The 13,700-nt window shown below is 40.4% G+C and overlaps 1 protein-coding gene across 1 annotated transcript in view; it reads left to right on the plus strand.

The window, feature by feature from the left end:
• The first annotated feature begins 207 nt into the window (after positions 1 to 207).
• The window catches only part of Ubxn2b (UBX domain protein 2B), a 28,871-nt gene continuing 15,378 nt past the window's right edge, over positions 208 to 13,700 (plus strand). The window contains exons 1-2 of the mRNA XM_090338848.1: positions 208 to 329; positions 6,230 to 6,333. Of these exons, the coding sequence (XP_090194974.1) occupies positions 246 to 329; positions 6,230 to 6,333 (188 nt within the window). The 5' untranslated portion in view covers positions 208 to 245. The remainder of the gene's footprint in view (positions 330 to 6,229; positions 6,334 to 13,700) is intronic.

The following is a 13,700-nucleotide window of genomic DNA, read 5'->3' on the forward strand; positions in this document are numbered from 1 at the left end:
TGAGTTTCACTGAAGATCAAGAGGGGAGAACTAGACCAAGGTGGGACAGGTGAGCTGAAACCCAGAGATCTGCGGCGCCCAGGGTGGAGAGGGCCTCGCCAGACGGGAGCGCGCACGCGCCTGCCGCGGCTCCGCCCCCTCCCTTGGGCTTCCCTGCATGACTCCGCCTCCTTCCTCAGTTGCTAAGCAACCAGATCCGGAAGTCGTGGTAGCGCGTCCGCAGGGGTGCCGCGAGCGGGCGGAAGATGGCGGAGGGCGGCGGCGTCGGACAGGAGGAGCTGGAGGGGCGGTCTTCCAGGCCACAGCCCCCGAGCGCTCGGGATTTACAGGTGAGGAGGGCTGCAGAAACCGTTAGCCGGCGGCGGCCAGGTTGCCGCGAGGGCGGGCGGCCGAGCGTGGCTTAGGCGTCCCCCGACCAGGCTAGAGCCTGGGAGGGAGGGGAGGGGTGTCTCTCGCCGCCCAGCGGGGAGGCGCGCGGCCGGGGGGCGGGGCCGCGGGGAGGCGCGCGGCCGGGGGGGCGGGGCCGCGGGGAGGCGCGCGGCCGGGGGGGCGGGGCCGCGGGGAGGCGCGCGGCCGGGGGGGCGGGGCCGCGGGGAGGTGCGCGGGGGCTGGCGCGCAGGCGCCTGGGCTCCCTCCTGGCTGGCCTTGGCCCAGTCCCTGGAGCGTGTAGCACTTGCAGGCCAGTTCTCCGGGTGATCACCCCGCAGTCGCAGCGTGCTGGTGTCTCCTCCGGGATCCCGTCTCTTGAGTGGATGACCGACATTTAAAAACGAGAATGGTTCCGTTTTCTCTAGTAGGTTTTCTTTGTGGAAGGTGCCTTTAGAGTTGTAAGAGGAAGTTGGTGGAACAGTACCCAGAACAGAGAAATTGCTCCATACCCCCTTTTTTCCCCCCCAAAAAAAATCTCCTTATATTAGATTAACACCTGTGAGGAGATGTAATAAAATAAATGAGACAGAGCAGTTTAATAACTACGCATTCACTCTACACTTTTGAGTCAGTACGTTAGCTTCTGCCTTGTATCTTATTGCTAAGATCGGAGGATGAAGATAGTAAATAGGTCCTCAGATGCATCGCTGGTGTTGGATACTGTTGAAGAATATGAAATGATTTTTTTTTTTTTGAAGTCAGGGCCCGTGTATTGCCCTTGGGCTTTCTCAAGAATACGGTTCTACCGCTTGAGCCACAGCACCACTCAGGGCTTTTTCTATGTGTGTGGTAGTGAGGAATCAAACCCAGGGCTTCGTGCATGCTAGGTGAGCACTCTGCCGCACGCCCAGCCCAGGTCATGGGACGTGAATTCTGGGCCTGGATGCTGTCCCTGAGCTCTTCAGCTCAAGGCCACCAGCATACCCCTTGAGCCACAGCCCCACTTCCCCTTTTCTAGTGATTCATTGGAGATCAGTCTCGTGGTCTCATGATAACCTCAGTGATACATCCAGTGTCCAGTTCTGTTTCAGAGGTAGAGGTGGTAAAATGTGGACCTAAGAGGCAGCCTAAGGTTTTTGTTTTTTTTTTTTTTAAAAGGATTACTGGCCGGATCAACTTTGGTTCTGAGAACTTAAAAGTCTTGGCCTCTATGTTCTGCATTGTCTTCACTTGTAAACTGCAGGTGATGAGAATTAATGATATCTGTTGAGGGCCTTTGCACAATTCCTGTATCATCCTGGCTCATTCTTTGCCTGACAAGTGTGCTGTAACTTATCATTGGTTAGTCGAATGCCATTAATGTTAAGACAATATAACAATTTTCGCTTTCTAAATCCCATTTCTTTTTTTATGTGAAAAGTGAAAATTATTTAATAACGACTTTAATGATACGTAGCAAATTGTTCACAAACTTGATCTAGTGAATTAATATATGATTAATGGTTAAGGATATACTTGCATAAAATTTTTTCATTTTGCTTCCATTGAAAGTATGAGTTAATCTGTGAACATAAGAAATCTATCAACTAATGTCTTATTCAGTTGCTTCCTTCAATGTTTTATAGTTTTCATTAGAGATCTTTCATCTCCTTAGTGGTTTATTCTAAGGTATTCCCATACTTTTGAGGCTGTTGTGAATGGAATTGATTTCCTGATTTCTTTTTTTTAAATATTTTATTTGGACAGTTCTGGGTGGTTTTTTTTTGTTTGTTTGTTTTGTTTTTTTGCCAGTCCTGGGCTTGAGCTCAGGGCCTGAGCACTGTCCCTGGACTTTCTCAAGGCTAGAGCTCTACCACTTGAGCCTCAGCACCATTTCCGGCTTCTTTCTATGTATGCGGTACCGAGGAATCAAACCCCGGTCTTCATGCATGCTAGGCAAGCACTTTAACCACTAGGCCAAACTCCCGGCCCTCCTGATTTCTTTTTCATCTCATTCCTTATTGGTATATAGAAAAGCTACTGAGATTTGTGTATTTATTTTGCATACTGGCATTTTACTGACAATGTTTACCAGGTATCAAAATTTTCTCAGGAGATTTGTAGGGTCTTTTAATTACAGGATCATACCATATGTAGCTTGGGATAATTTACCTTGCTTATTTCCTGTTTGTATCCCTTTTCTTTATCTTGCTTTTTTGTTTTTTGTTTTTATTTTGTGAGTCATAGGGGTTGAATTCTGGGATTGGGCATTGTTCTTTATCTTGCTTTTTTAAAAAAGGCTGATAGAAATCAGTGAATGTATCTGGTTCTGGTTTTTTCTTTGAGAGATTCTTTTTTACTGCTTCAGTTTAATTGCTTGCTATAGATCTGTTTAGATGATTTATATGCTCTTTGTTTGATACGCAATTGCATGTACAAATTATTTTTCTCTAGATCTTATAGTTATTACAATATGTTTTTGAGGTATCTTCTAATAATCCTCTGAATTTCATTGATTTTTGTTGTGAAATACTTTTCCTTATCTCTACTTTGGCTTATTTTGGCCTTCCTTACTTTTGCTTAGCTTGTTAATCTTGTTTATAGTTTTTCAGAGAGTAAGTCTTTTCACAGATTCTTTTTTTTATTTTGCCAGTCCCAGGGCTTGAACTCAGGGCCTGAGCACTATCCTTGGACTTTCTCAAGGCTAACATTCTACCACTTGAGCCACAGTACCACTTCCAACTTTTTCTATATATGTGGTACTGAGGAATTGAACACAAGGCTTCATGCATGCACTCTACCACTAGGCCAAACTCCCGGCCCCTATGGATTCTTTATATTGTCCTTTTAATCTGCATTTCATTCTACACGGTCTTTATTGCTACTGTTTGACTTATTCTTATTTTTTTTTCCTATGAGCTTGAAGTATATCATTACATTATCTATTTGACATCTCTCTGATATTTTTAAATGTTTGTTCATAATGATGGATTTTCCTGTTAGCATTGTCTTTACTGTGTCCTAATGGTTCTGATAAAGTTGTGTTTTCATTTTTTTTCTTCCCCTTTCTGAACTGATTAGTTGAAAATGATTTGTCCAGTTTCCATGTTTGTATATTGCTGTCATTTCTGTTGTCACTGTTGAATATTTCTATAATTTCTACAGTAGTCTGCCAGAATCTATGGAATCATTTCTGTTTTATTATATTTGTTAAGATTTGCTTTATGTTCTAAGATACAACCTATTCTAGTTAAAGCAAAGACCGGATATTCTGTGATTTTTGGGTTAAGCCCATTTGCTTCATAGTGTCATTTTAATTCCTTGTTGACCTACCTATTGATGCAAGTAAAGTAATAAAATCCTCTGCTGTTTGTTTGGGTATATCTTTGCTTTTATGTTCAGTAATATTTGCTTTTTAAAATTGACTATGCAGACATTTGGTGCATATGTGTTTACAATTGTTACATTCTCCTGGCATATTATTCCTTAATCAATATGAAGTGCCCTTTCTCTCTTCTGATTAGTTTTCTTTTGAAGTATGCTTTATTAAGTCTGTAGGTAGTGTTCCTGCTTGATTGCAGGCTTCATTTGCTTGAAATAACATTTATTCCATCTTTTCTTCTTAACCTTTGTCTTTCCTCATGAGATGTGTTTCTTGTGGGCAAAATTATAGTCAGATATTGCTTTTTACACCGTCCTGACAGTGTGTGTCTTTTGATCAGAGAATTAAGAATATTAAGATTCAGAGTTATTGAAAGATGTGTAGTAATTCCTGTCCTATTGTTATTTTTTGTAGAGTTTTATGTCTATTCCTTATTTAAGTATTTATTCATCTAATGAGTTTTGTTTCCTCTATTTTTGTTACTACATTGATCTTTCTGGGTTTTTGTGTGTGTGTGTAAGTCCTTTGTTTTAGTCATCCAGAAATGCTTAGAGGTTTTTTTTTTCTGGGGGGGGAGGTTTTTATTTGTGTTAAATTTATAAAATTAGCTTTGCTGGATAGCATACTTTATATAGTTAATTTCAGGGTCTGATATACATCGTTCCCTCTTTGTTTTTAAAGTTTCTTTTGAGGAATATCTGTTCTACTAGAGTTGTTCTTATAATTAACATGACGAGATTTTCTTTCACAGCTTTCAGTGTTCTTTCTTCTGTATAGTTCTTGGCAACCTGAAGTTTTAAATGTAGTAAACAGTTGAGCTGTCCTTTTCTATACATACCTACAAGCCTATTTTTATCAAGATTTTCTTAAATATAATTTCTATGTTTTAGCTTATTTTTCTTTAGTTTCTTTTCTATATTCATGATTTGTAAGTTTGATTTTTAGTGATACTACCGGAAGTTTTATTTTTTTTCATATATTTTTTTATTGTAATTAATAGGAGGGTTACATGATATTTGCCAGATAGATGGTACATTAATTCCCATACATTGATACCCTTTCACATGTCTTGGTCCCCATTTCCCTCCCCCCCACCCCCACCCCTCATCTTGTTCCCTCCGCTCCCCCCCGTTCCCTATCCAATTTCAATGTTTCATTTTTACTTAAAGAAAAATCTTTATTTTAGCATTGCAATACATTATTCAACGTTAGTGCTCTACTACTTGAGCTACAACTCCACTTTTAGCTTTTTGCTGGTTATTTGGAAATAGAGATTCATAGACTTCCTTTCTAGGCTACCTTTGAACAATGATCCTCATATCTCAGCCTCCTAGTGTGAGCTACTAGTGCCTAAGTATAATTCATTTTCAAGGCCTGAAAATTCTCTGGTTTGATCCAGTCTACCAGGAAGACTTTCACCTGAGATTTTCCTTTGTTTTGTTTTTACTTATTAAGCTTTTCCTTTCCAGAATTTCAAGGTTTTGTTTGTTTTTTCACTTTCTATATTGTTAGTTAATGTGCTTCCATTGTTCCTATCTCACCAAACTCCAACAGGTTTGCAGAAGATGTGGAATTACCCTCCCCCTGGAATTGCAGTTGTCTAGCTTAAATATATGATTGCATCTTCAGCTCTCTGACTCCCCATTCCTGATCCTGGTGAGCCATGGACAGGGTTTGGGACTTTTACTACTTTTCTGTACTTTTCCTTTGCATCTTCAGTTTCTCCCTGCTTTTCACTTGTCCGGTTACCATCATGGTTCTTCATGTTCCATCTCTTGTTCTCTTCAGAATACAGCCTTTCTTTGGTTACTTACTTCACTCTTGTTCAGAGTCAAACTCAGGACTTCTCATCCACCCTCTTGTCCCACCTTTCCTCCCATAGACTTTTAAGCAATAACTTTGAAAATGTCTAATGTCATTAGATTTTGAAATATCTAAGTGAACTTTTGGGGGGGACATGGATCACAGGGTTTGAACTCAGCCTCAGTGCTGTCCCTGAGCTCTTCAGCCCAAGGCTCCCACCCTATCCTTGGGCCACGTGCCATCTCTCCTTTTCTAGAAGTTAATTGGAGATAAGAGTCTCAGGTCCTTTTGTGCCTGGGCTGGCTTTGAACCTTAATCCTCAGATCTCAGCCTCCTGAGTAGCTAGGATTATAGGCATAAGCCACCACACCTGGCTCTAAGTGAAATTTTTTATAAATTGGAAGAGTTATATAAATCCAAATTTGATTGATAGTTGATGTTTTTAAACTGTTGAGTAATTAATTGAAAATAATTAAAAAGTATATTTTAAATTTTCTCTAATCATCTAGTTCTATTCAGTGTAATAGGCAGTGAATTTATTTTGAAAAGGAATCATTTTTTGAAGCAACAACCTTCTCATGTTTTTCATGAACAATCCTTACCACTCAATTTCAATTTAATATTCGATTTATAGGTTTTATAGTATAGTCTCTTTCTAGTGTTACATGTTTGTATAACAAGCATGTTATTGTATAGTTGGCCTTGGCAGAGTTATATGAAGATGAAGTGAAAAGCAAATCTTCCAAGTCTGATAGACCTAAAGCTACAGTCTTTAAGAGCCCACGGACACCACCTCAACGGTAAGTCTTGTTTTAAAAATACTGTGACTATTTAAAACTCACAAGTCCAAATTAACTTAAATGAGTTTGGAGATTTTAGTAAATTATAATTTCTTAAAATAGATATCATTCCTAAAATTTTTATAGTTCAAAAGCTAAAAGAAACTTTAAGAAAATTACTTAAATCTCTGGTACATTATCATAAGAAACCGTATCTTCAACCTGGGTGCCAGTGGTTCATGCCCCCTAGATATGAGGGAGGCTGAGTTTTAAGGATCATGATTTGAAGCCAGGCCAGACAAGAAAGTCTGTGAGACTCCTATCTCTAATTAATCATAGAAAAAGCTGGAAGTGGTACTGTGGCTCAAGTGGTAGAGCTCTATCTAGCCTTGAACTAAAGAACATTAGGGACAGTGCTCAGGCCCTGCGTCCAAACCCCAGGACTGGAAAAAGAGGAAAAAGAATAAAGAAAAGGAAAAAAAACAGAAATGCTATCTTTAGTGGAATTTTTGTGTGTGTGTGTACAGTGATTCTTAAGTATTTTTTGAGTCATAAGCCACATTGAGGAGCTAATGAAAGTCCTTTCCTTCCAAAACAGCAGACCTATCACATGTTTTTAAGGATTTAGATGTTTCTTAAAGCCATCTGTGGAGCCTTTGTGGGTTTTTTGTCCTCCTTTGAAGAATCTTTAAGAGCTCTTAGGTTCAACCTCCATTATTACAAAAAAGAAATATCTTTATGTAACTTCTGAAGTCTGTGTGATTCTGTTGTATTAAGCCTCATATAATAAGTAACCTCCTGGATAGTATTTGCTGTTGTTAAAATTCCTGAAGTGCAAAAGTGTCAACCATGAAATTTTAAGGAGAAAAGAGTCAAGTGTATTCTATTGTTATAAATATATTCTTTAACACTTTTGGTAGTGTTTGGGGATGAAACTTGAATTAATCTAATTGTATTCCATCACAGTATAATTATCAAAAGTTGAATGATTGACTAGAAAGTATTGTTTCTTTCTCAGTATATATTATTAACACAGTACTGAAAAAAGTTACTTTTTTGTCAATACACATTCTTTTTTTTTAGGTGAGGTAAAACTAAAGTATCTCTCTGAACACGAATATAAAGTAAAATTTATATTTTCCCCACTAATGTTTACAAATTTGAAACCATGCATAATGAAAAGGTGAAGATAAAACATTAGGAACAATCTGTGAAATTTAATGCATAATCTGTAATTACATAGCTCATGCCTCATAGCCTTTTCTTGGAATTTTAGGGCCCAACCACCTACTATATGAACCTTCCATCTGATTATGTCTGTTCTGAATTTTTGAATCCAGAGCATTCTCTCCACTTTTTAGTTGCTTGTTGTAGCGCACCTACGTAATCTAGAGTTTATTCCACTTTAAAAAGGGTCTAAATCACATGTGTCTTTATGCCCTACATTTTAGATCGTTTCCTCCTCATTAGATTCTTGTTAAAAGCATCTTGGTCACGAGTACTAGATAAGTGATACTCTTTGCTTTTCATTATATCACATCAGGAACTCTGTAATTTCAAGTTTTACCACTATTGATGATATGCTCACTTGGTTAAGGTGCTGAACAACACATCACTCCATTGTAAGGTACAGCTTTTCCTTTGTAATAAGCAGGTTGGTATCATGGCACAATTTGAATATCCTATCCTTGCATATAATTTCTGATATATATATATATGTATGTATGTTTATGTGTGTACATACAGTATTTTTAACTTCTTAGTTTATAGGTTTCCCTCTTTTGAAAGTCCAGTATATATTTGTGTATTGTAATTTTACTCAGTTTGTCAACACAACAAATTATACTCAGTAATTTTACTCAGCTTGATAATACAATGAATTATCACTTGGTGTACAACTCAAAAAGTATTTAAATTCTTAAAATATAATTGGCTTTCTGTGAATATATAACTCTTAGCATATTGCAGTGAATGGTTTTACCTTATGCTATCTGAAATAATGTGGTTAATAGATGTTTTTTGCTGTTTTTTTTTGTTTTGTTTTTTTTGTCCTGGTGCTTGAACTCGGGCTGGCATGCTGTACCACTTGAGCCACACCATCACTTCCAGCTTTTTCTATATATGTGGTATTGAGGAATTGAACTCAGATATTTGTGCATACTAGGCAAGCACTCTACCACTAGGCCAAATTTCCAGCCCCATAATCTTTTTATTTTCATAATAGGCTTTTTTTAGTTGGTGCTGAGAATTGAACCTAGGGCCTCATACATGCTAAGCACATATTCTGCTGTGTCTACTCTATTTAGCTATATACCCATCAATAATGCAATTTTTAAGGACTTTATGACCAAGTTTGATCTCTAGTATTATATGCATACCCAGAAGATTGAGCTTCTTAAGGAATATGTATATAGAATTAAACTCTGTGTAATTAAATAGGACATAATATTCAGACGCGGTGACTCACACCTGTAATCCTAGCTAGTCAGGAGGCTGAGATCTGAGGATCAAAATTCAAAGCCAACTGAGGCACTAAGGAACGTGAGAATTTTATCTCCAATTAACCACCAGAAAACCGAAGTGGCACTGTGTTTCAAGGGGTAGGGTAGTAGTCTTGAGCTGAAGAGCTTAGGGACAGTGCCCAGGCCCAGAGTTCAAGCCCCATGACCAACCAAAAAAAAAAAGAAAAGAAAAAGAAACCTAAAAATAGGACATAATACCTAGGCGATTATTATTAGCTTCTTTTAGTAAGTGTGATTAATATCTAACATTTAATCATAGGTTGTTCCCTTGTTTTCCCATTCAGTAGTGTGTAGCCTAAGCTGGCTTTAGACTCACTATCTGCCATTAACTCCCAAGTGCTGGGATTATAATGTGTGCCACTACAGTTTGTACTTCTTTCCATTTCAAGCTAGTATATTTTTGTCTGAAATTCTAAATATAATGTGGTCTTCATTTTAAGTTTACTAGAGGAGATAAGTCATTATATAATTTCAAGAATTAAATGAGATAGTAGAGTATGTAGATGCCAAGCACGGTGTTGAGATTTAAAAAATAATTAGAATCTAGGTAAACATAGAAGATGAGGAATATAATTCTAGGCATAAAGAGGCATTGAGGAAAATATAAGTTGATAAGTAATATATCCAGATTAGACCAGCAGGTTGACTACATGGAGGTGCAACCAGTGGTATGTTTGATGTAATGATTTGAGCTCCTTTGAGAAAAAGGATTTATGTTTGCAGTTTTCAGTGAGTCCAACTTATATAGCAAGTCCTGGATACAGCCATAGTATAAACAGCCTTGAAAGTAAAAAAAAATAGGTTACATTTATATGCAAGATACAGTAAAGCCAAAATATATAGTATATATATTTTGCCAGTCCTGGGCTTGAACTCAGGGCCTGAGCACTGTCCTTGGACTTTCTCAAGGCTAGAGCTCTACCACTTGAGCCTGAGCACCACTTCCGTCTTTTTTCTATGTATGTGGTACTCAGGAATCAAACCTGGGTCTTTGTGCATACTAGGCAAGCACTCTACCACTAGGCCAAATTCATGGCCCCACTAAAGCCAGTATTTTTAAAATGTAAATTTAGTGATTAAAAACAACAACAACAAAAACTGTAGTGAAGCCCTGGAGCCAGTGACTTCCTATAATCCTAGCTACTCAAGCCATGCCCTGCACTGAAGTCTCCATGACACTCTTATCTCCAGTAAACTACTTTTTTTGTTTGTTTTTTTGTGGGTGATGGGGCTTGAACTCAGCCTGGGTGCTGTCCCTGAGCTCTTCAGCTCAAGGCTACCACCCTACTGTAGAGCCAAGCCCCACTTCCCGTTTTCTAAAGGTTAACTGGAGATAAGACTCTTTGTGCCTGGGCTAGCCTTGAACCTTGATCCTCAGATCTCAGACTCCTGAGTAGCTAGGATTACAGGTGTGAGCCACTGCGCCCAGCGTAAACTACTTTAAAAAGGCAGAAGTGACTCTGTGCCTCAAGTGTTGGAGCACTCACCTAGAACACAGACACTCAGGAACAATGTGCAGGCCTGAGCTCAAGGCTCAGGAATAGTGTACAGGCCCTGAGTTCAGGGCTCAGGAATAGTGTGCAGGCCTGAGTTCCAAGGCTTGGGAATAGTGTGCAGGCCTGAGTTCAAGGCTCGGGAATTGTTGGGGGCTGAGTAATGCCGTGTCTGATAACTTTCTGCTGAGGCTTGTAGTAGAGATAAAACACATGGATCTCTTTGTCCTGTCCATCTTGTATACTGATAGGCTCCCTCACCCAATATAAGGAGGAGGGATTTAGGGAATAAAGGGAGAGAGATCTTCCTGCCTTGATGATGCTGCGTGATGTCTCTGTTTGTGCTCCCGGGTAAGAAGGCCGGGTGCGGGAGGACATTGGGCCCCTTCCTCTCGCGGTTTGGCCTGGTTGGGGTGTGTTTTTCCCTATCCCCCGTACTAGTAGAGAGGGACCAGGGACGAAGGACCCCGACATACTGGCACCCAGTGAGGGGCATGAAAGGGCACGAGAGTGCTTAAAAAGAAAACTAAAGACTGAAAAACCAGAGAAACCTGAAAAAACCCATAAAGAAGGCAACCCAAAAAGAAGCTGCAGCTAATAAAAAAATTAAAAAATTTTAACAGATTATTCCCAGATCACCTCCGAAGTGCAAGTCACTTCGGGTATGGTAGGGAGGAACCTCGCGGAGGGCGAGGCAATAATTATTCCCAGATCACCTCTGAAGTGCAGGTCACTTAGGGCATGGTAGGGAGGAACCTCCCGGAGGGCGAGGCAATGTCCCAGGTAGGGAGGAACCTCGCGGGAGTCTCTGGTCAGAGCAGTGTAAGGGCAAGGATATTTTAGAATAGAACCAAATGGGTTCAGACTGGAACGACCGCGAATGTGTGTGTGAAAGGAGTTTTGATAAAAAATAAATAGCCAGAATAATGGGCTCAGAGGTTTCTAAGAACCGAATGGTGAGTTATAAAAGATTTACTTAAAGCTAATAGTACTGCAGTAAAAGAAGCCACGGTTGAGGCTTATGTGGATGTGATAGCAAAAGTAAGTCTTTGGTTTTTAAAGGAAGGACTTCTTAATGTGCCGCAATGGGATTTACATAAATTAGATTTGGAGAAAGCGCTGAAACAGGGAGACCTCCCCCGAGGAACATTTCCTATGTGGCAACTTATTCGGGAATGCTTACTTTCGTCCAAAGAACCAGTTAAAAAACAGGTGAAAAGAAGTGCAGAGACGCTTGAAGGAATATTCGAGAATGGAGTAAGCAGGAGGAGGAAGAATTAAGTGGTAGTGATTTAGAAAGCCTGTGCTCAGGTGCGGAATTACAAAATAAGGAGCCGCTGCCCATAGTTCAGCCATCTGCGCCTCCGTGGGAGGAGCCAGCAGCCAGCCTCACCCAATCCATCCGCAAGTTAGCCAAAAGAGTAGAAGCATTAGAAATGGGGGATGGATGGGATTTTCCAGTGTTTGAGGATCAAAATCGGGTGAGATTTCATCAACCGATAGATTTTAAAACCGTTAAGCAGCTAAAGGAGTCTTATGGCTTATGGACCCCAAGCGCCTTTCACTATTAGTATGTTAGACTCATTGGCAAATTTAAATTTGGTTTCCGATGATTGGAAAAAATTATGTAAGGCAGTGCTGAGTGGAGGACAATATTTGATTTGGAAGACTGGCTGGCAGGAGTTATCTTTAGAAACGGCATGTAGAAATGCTGCAGCCGGTTTCCCACAAAGAAATATTGAGATGCTTACAGGTGAGGGTGAGTATGCCACATTAGAGGCACAGCTCCAGTATGAACCAGGAACATATGTGCAGATTGCTATTGCAGCTACCAGAGCATGGAAGACTTTACAAGGTTCTGGTGATTTACAAGGTAATCTCTCAAAAGTTCTTCAGGGACCTAACGAGCCTTATGCAGATTTCGTAGATAGACTCATTTAAACAGCCACTCGTGTCTTTGGCGACGCTGACACTGCGATGCCATTAATACTTCAGCTGGCATTTGAAAATGCAAACAAATGGTGCAGAGACATTAATGATGCAGTGGTCACAGGACAGCTGATTGCGACAGCCATGAGGGGTGTATCTCCCTTGAGCCCTGCAGGGGGAGCTAGACAAAGAACTTGTTTTCACTGTGGCCAATTAGGACATTTTGAGAAGCGATGTCCTAATAAGGTGCTCCAAAGAGCTTCAGTGGTGAAGACAGAAAAGTCCCCAATGCAAGGGATCTGTTCAAAGTGTAGAAGGGGTAAACATTGGGCAAATAAGTGTAGGCCTGTCACTGATATTGATGAGAACCTGGTAAATAGGCCTGAGTCAAAAAACAGAAGGCGGGGCCCTTTGCCTCAGGGCCCACAAATGTACGGGGCTATGGAGATGCCAGTACGCCATACTCCGGGCATAATCCAGACCATTCCTCGTCACAATCCTTTCTTTCCATTGACTCCCTTGTCCGAGGAACCTCAGGCAGCGCAGTATTGGACCTCTGCTCCACCTCCTGACTCATATTAACACCTGAGATGGGGGTTCAATTAATTCCTTCAGGGGTGTCAGGACCTCTCCCTCCAAATTCAGTAGGCTTACTTCTTGGATGTAGTTCACCTATTCTTTCTGGCCTTCATATCTTTCCAGGGGTTATAGATTGTGATTATGCAGGTGAAATTAAAATTATGGTGAGTTTTCCCCGTGGTATCTCAGTCATCAGTCCAGGAGATAGAATAGCCTAATTAATCTTATTACCAGGTATGTATATGCCTCAAAACAGAGAATCCAAGGGGTTTGGGTCAACTGGGAAAGAACAAATGGTTTGTTGGGCGCAAGATTGTTCAAAAAGGCCTCTGCTCAAATTACTTGTGCAAAGAATGACCATTGAGGGTCTCCTTGATACTGGAGCAGACATATCCATTATCGATGCTCAACATTGGCCTAAGCAATGGCCTCTTCAGAAGGCTGATTGCACGCTGAGAGGGTTAGGATTTTCACAAAGTCCTGATTGGAGTGCTCAAGTTTTATCCTGTCAGGATGAGGAGGGACATAAAGGCACTTCTCAGCCTTATGTGTTGGCATCATTGCCTATCACGTTATGGGGCAGAGATATATTACAGCAAATGGGAGTACATCTTACCACAGAACCTGTCAAGGAAGACAAAGAATCCTGGATGGTAAAACCTGAATCAGGATATTATCCAGGTAAAAGAGCCTGGACAATGATGTACAAATAGGGTTACCTGGAAGGGAAAGGTCAGCCTCTGTTTATAACCCAAAAAAAGACCGCTGTGAAGTTGGTTATCCTTTTCATTAAGGGCCACTGTGAAATCACCGTTAAAAGTAACATGAAAATCTGATAATCCTATTTGGGTCCCTCAGTGGCCCT

Source organism: Megascapheus bottae, chromosome 9, assembly GCF_031878675.1.
Source record: "Megascapheus bottae isolate mThoBot1 chromosome 9, mThoBot2.hap1, whole genome shotgun sequence".
NCBI classification, from domain to species: Eukaryota; Metazoa; Chordata; class Mammalia; order Rodentia; family Geomyidae; genus Megascapheus; species Megascapheus bottae.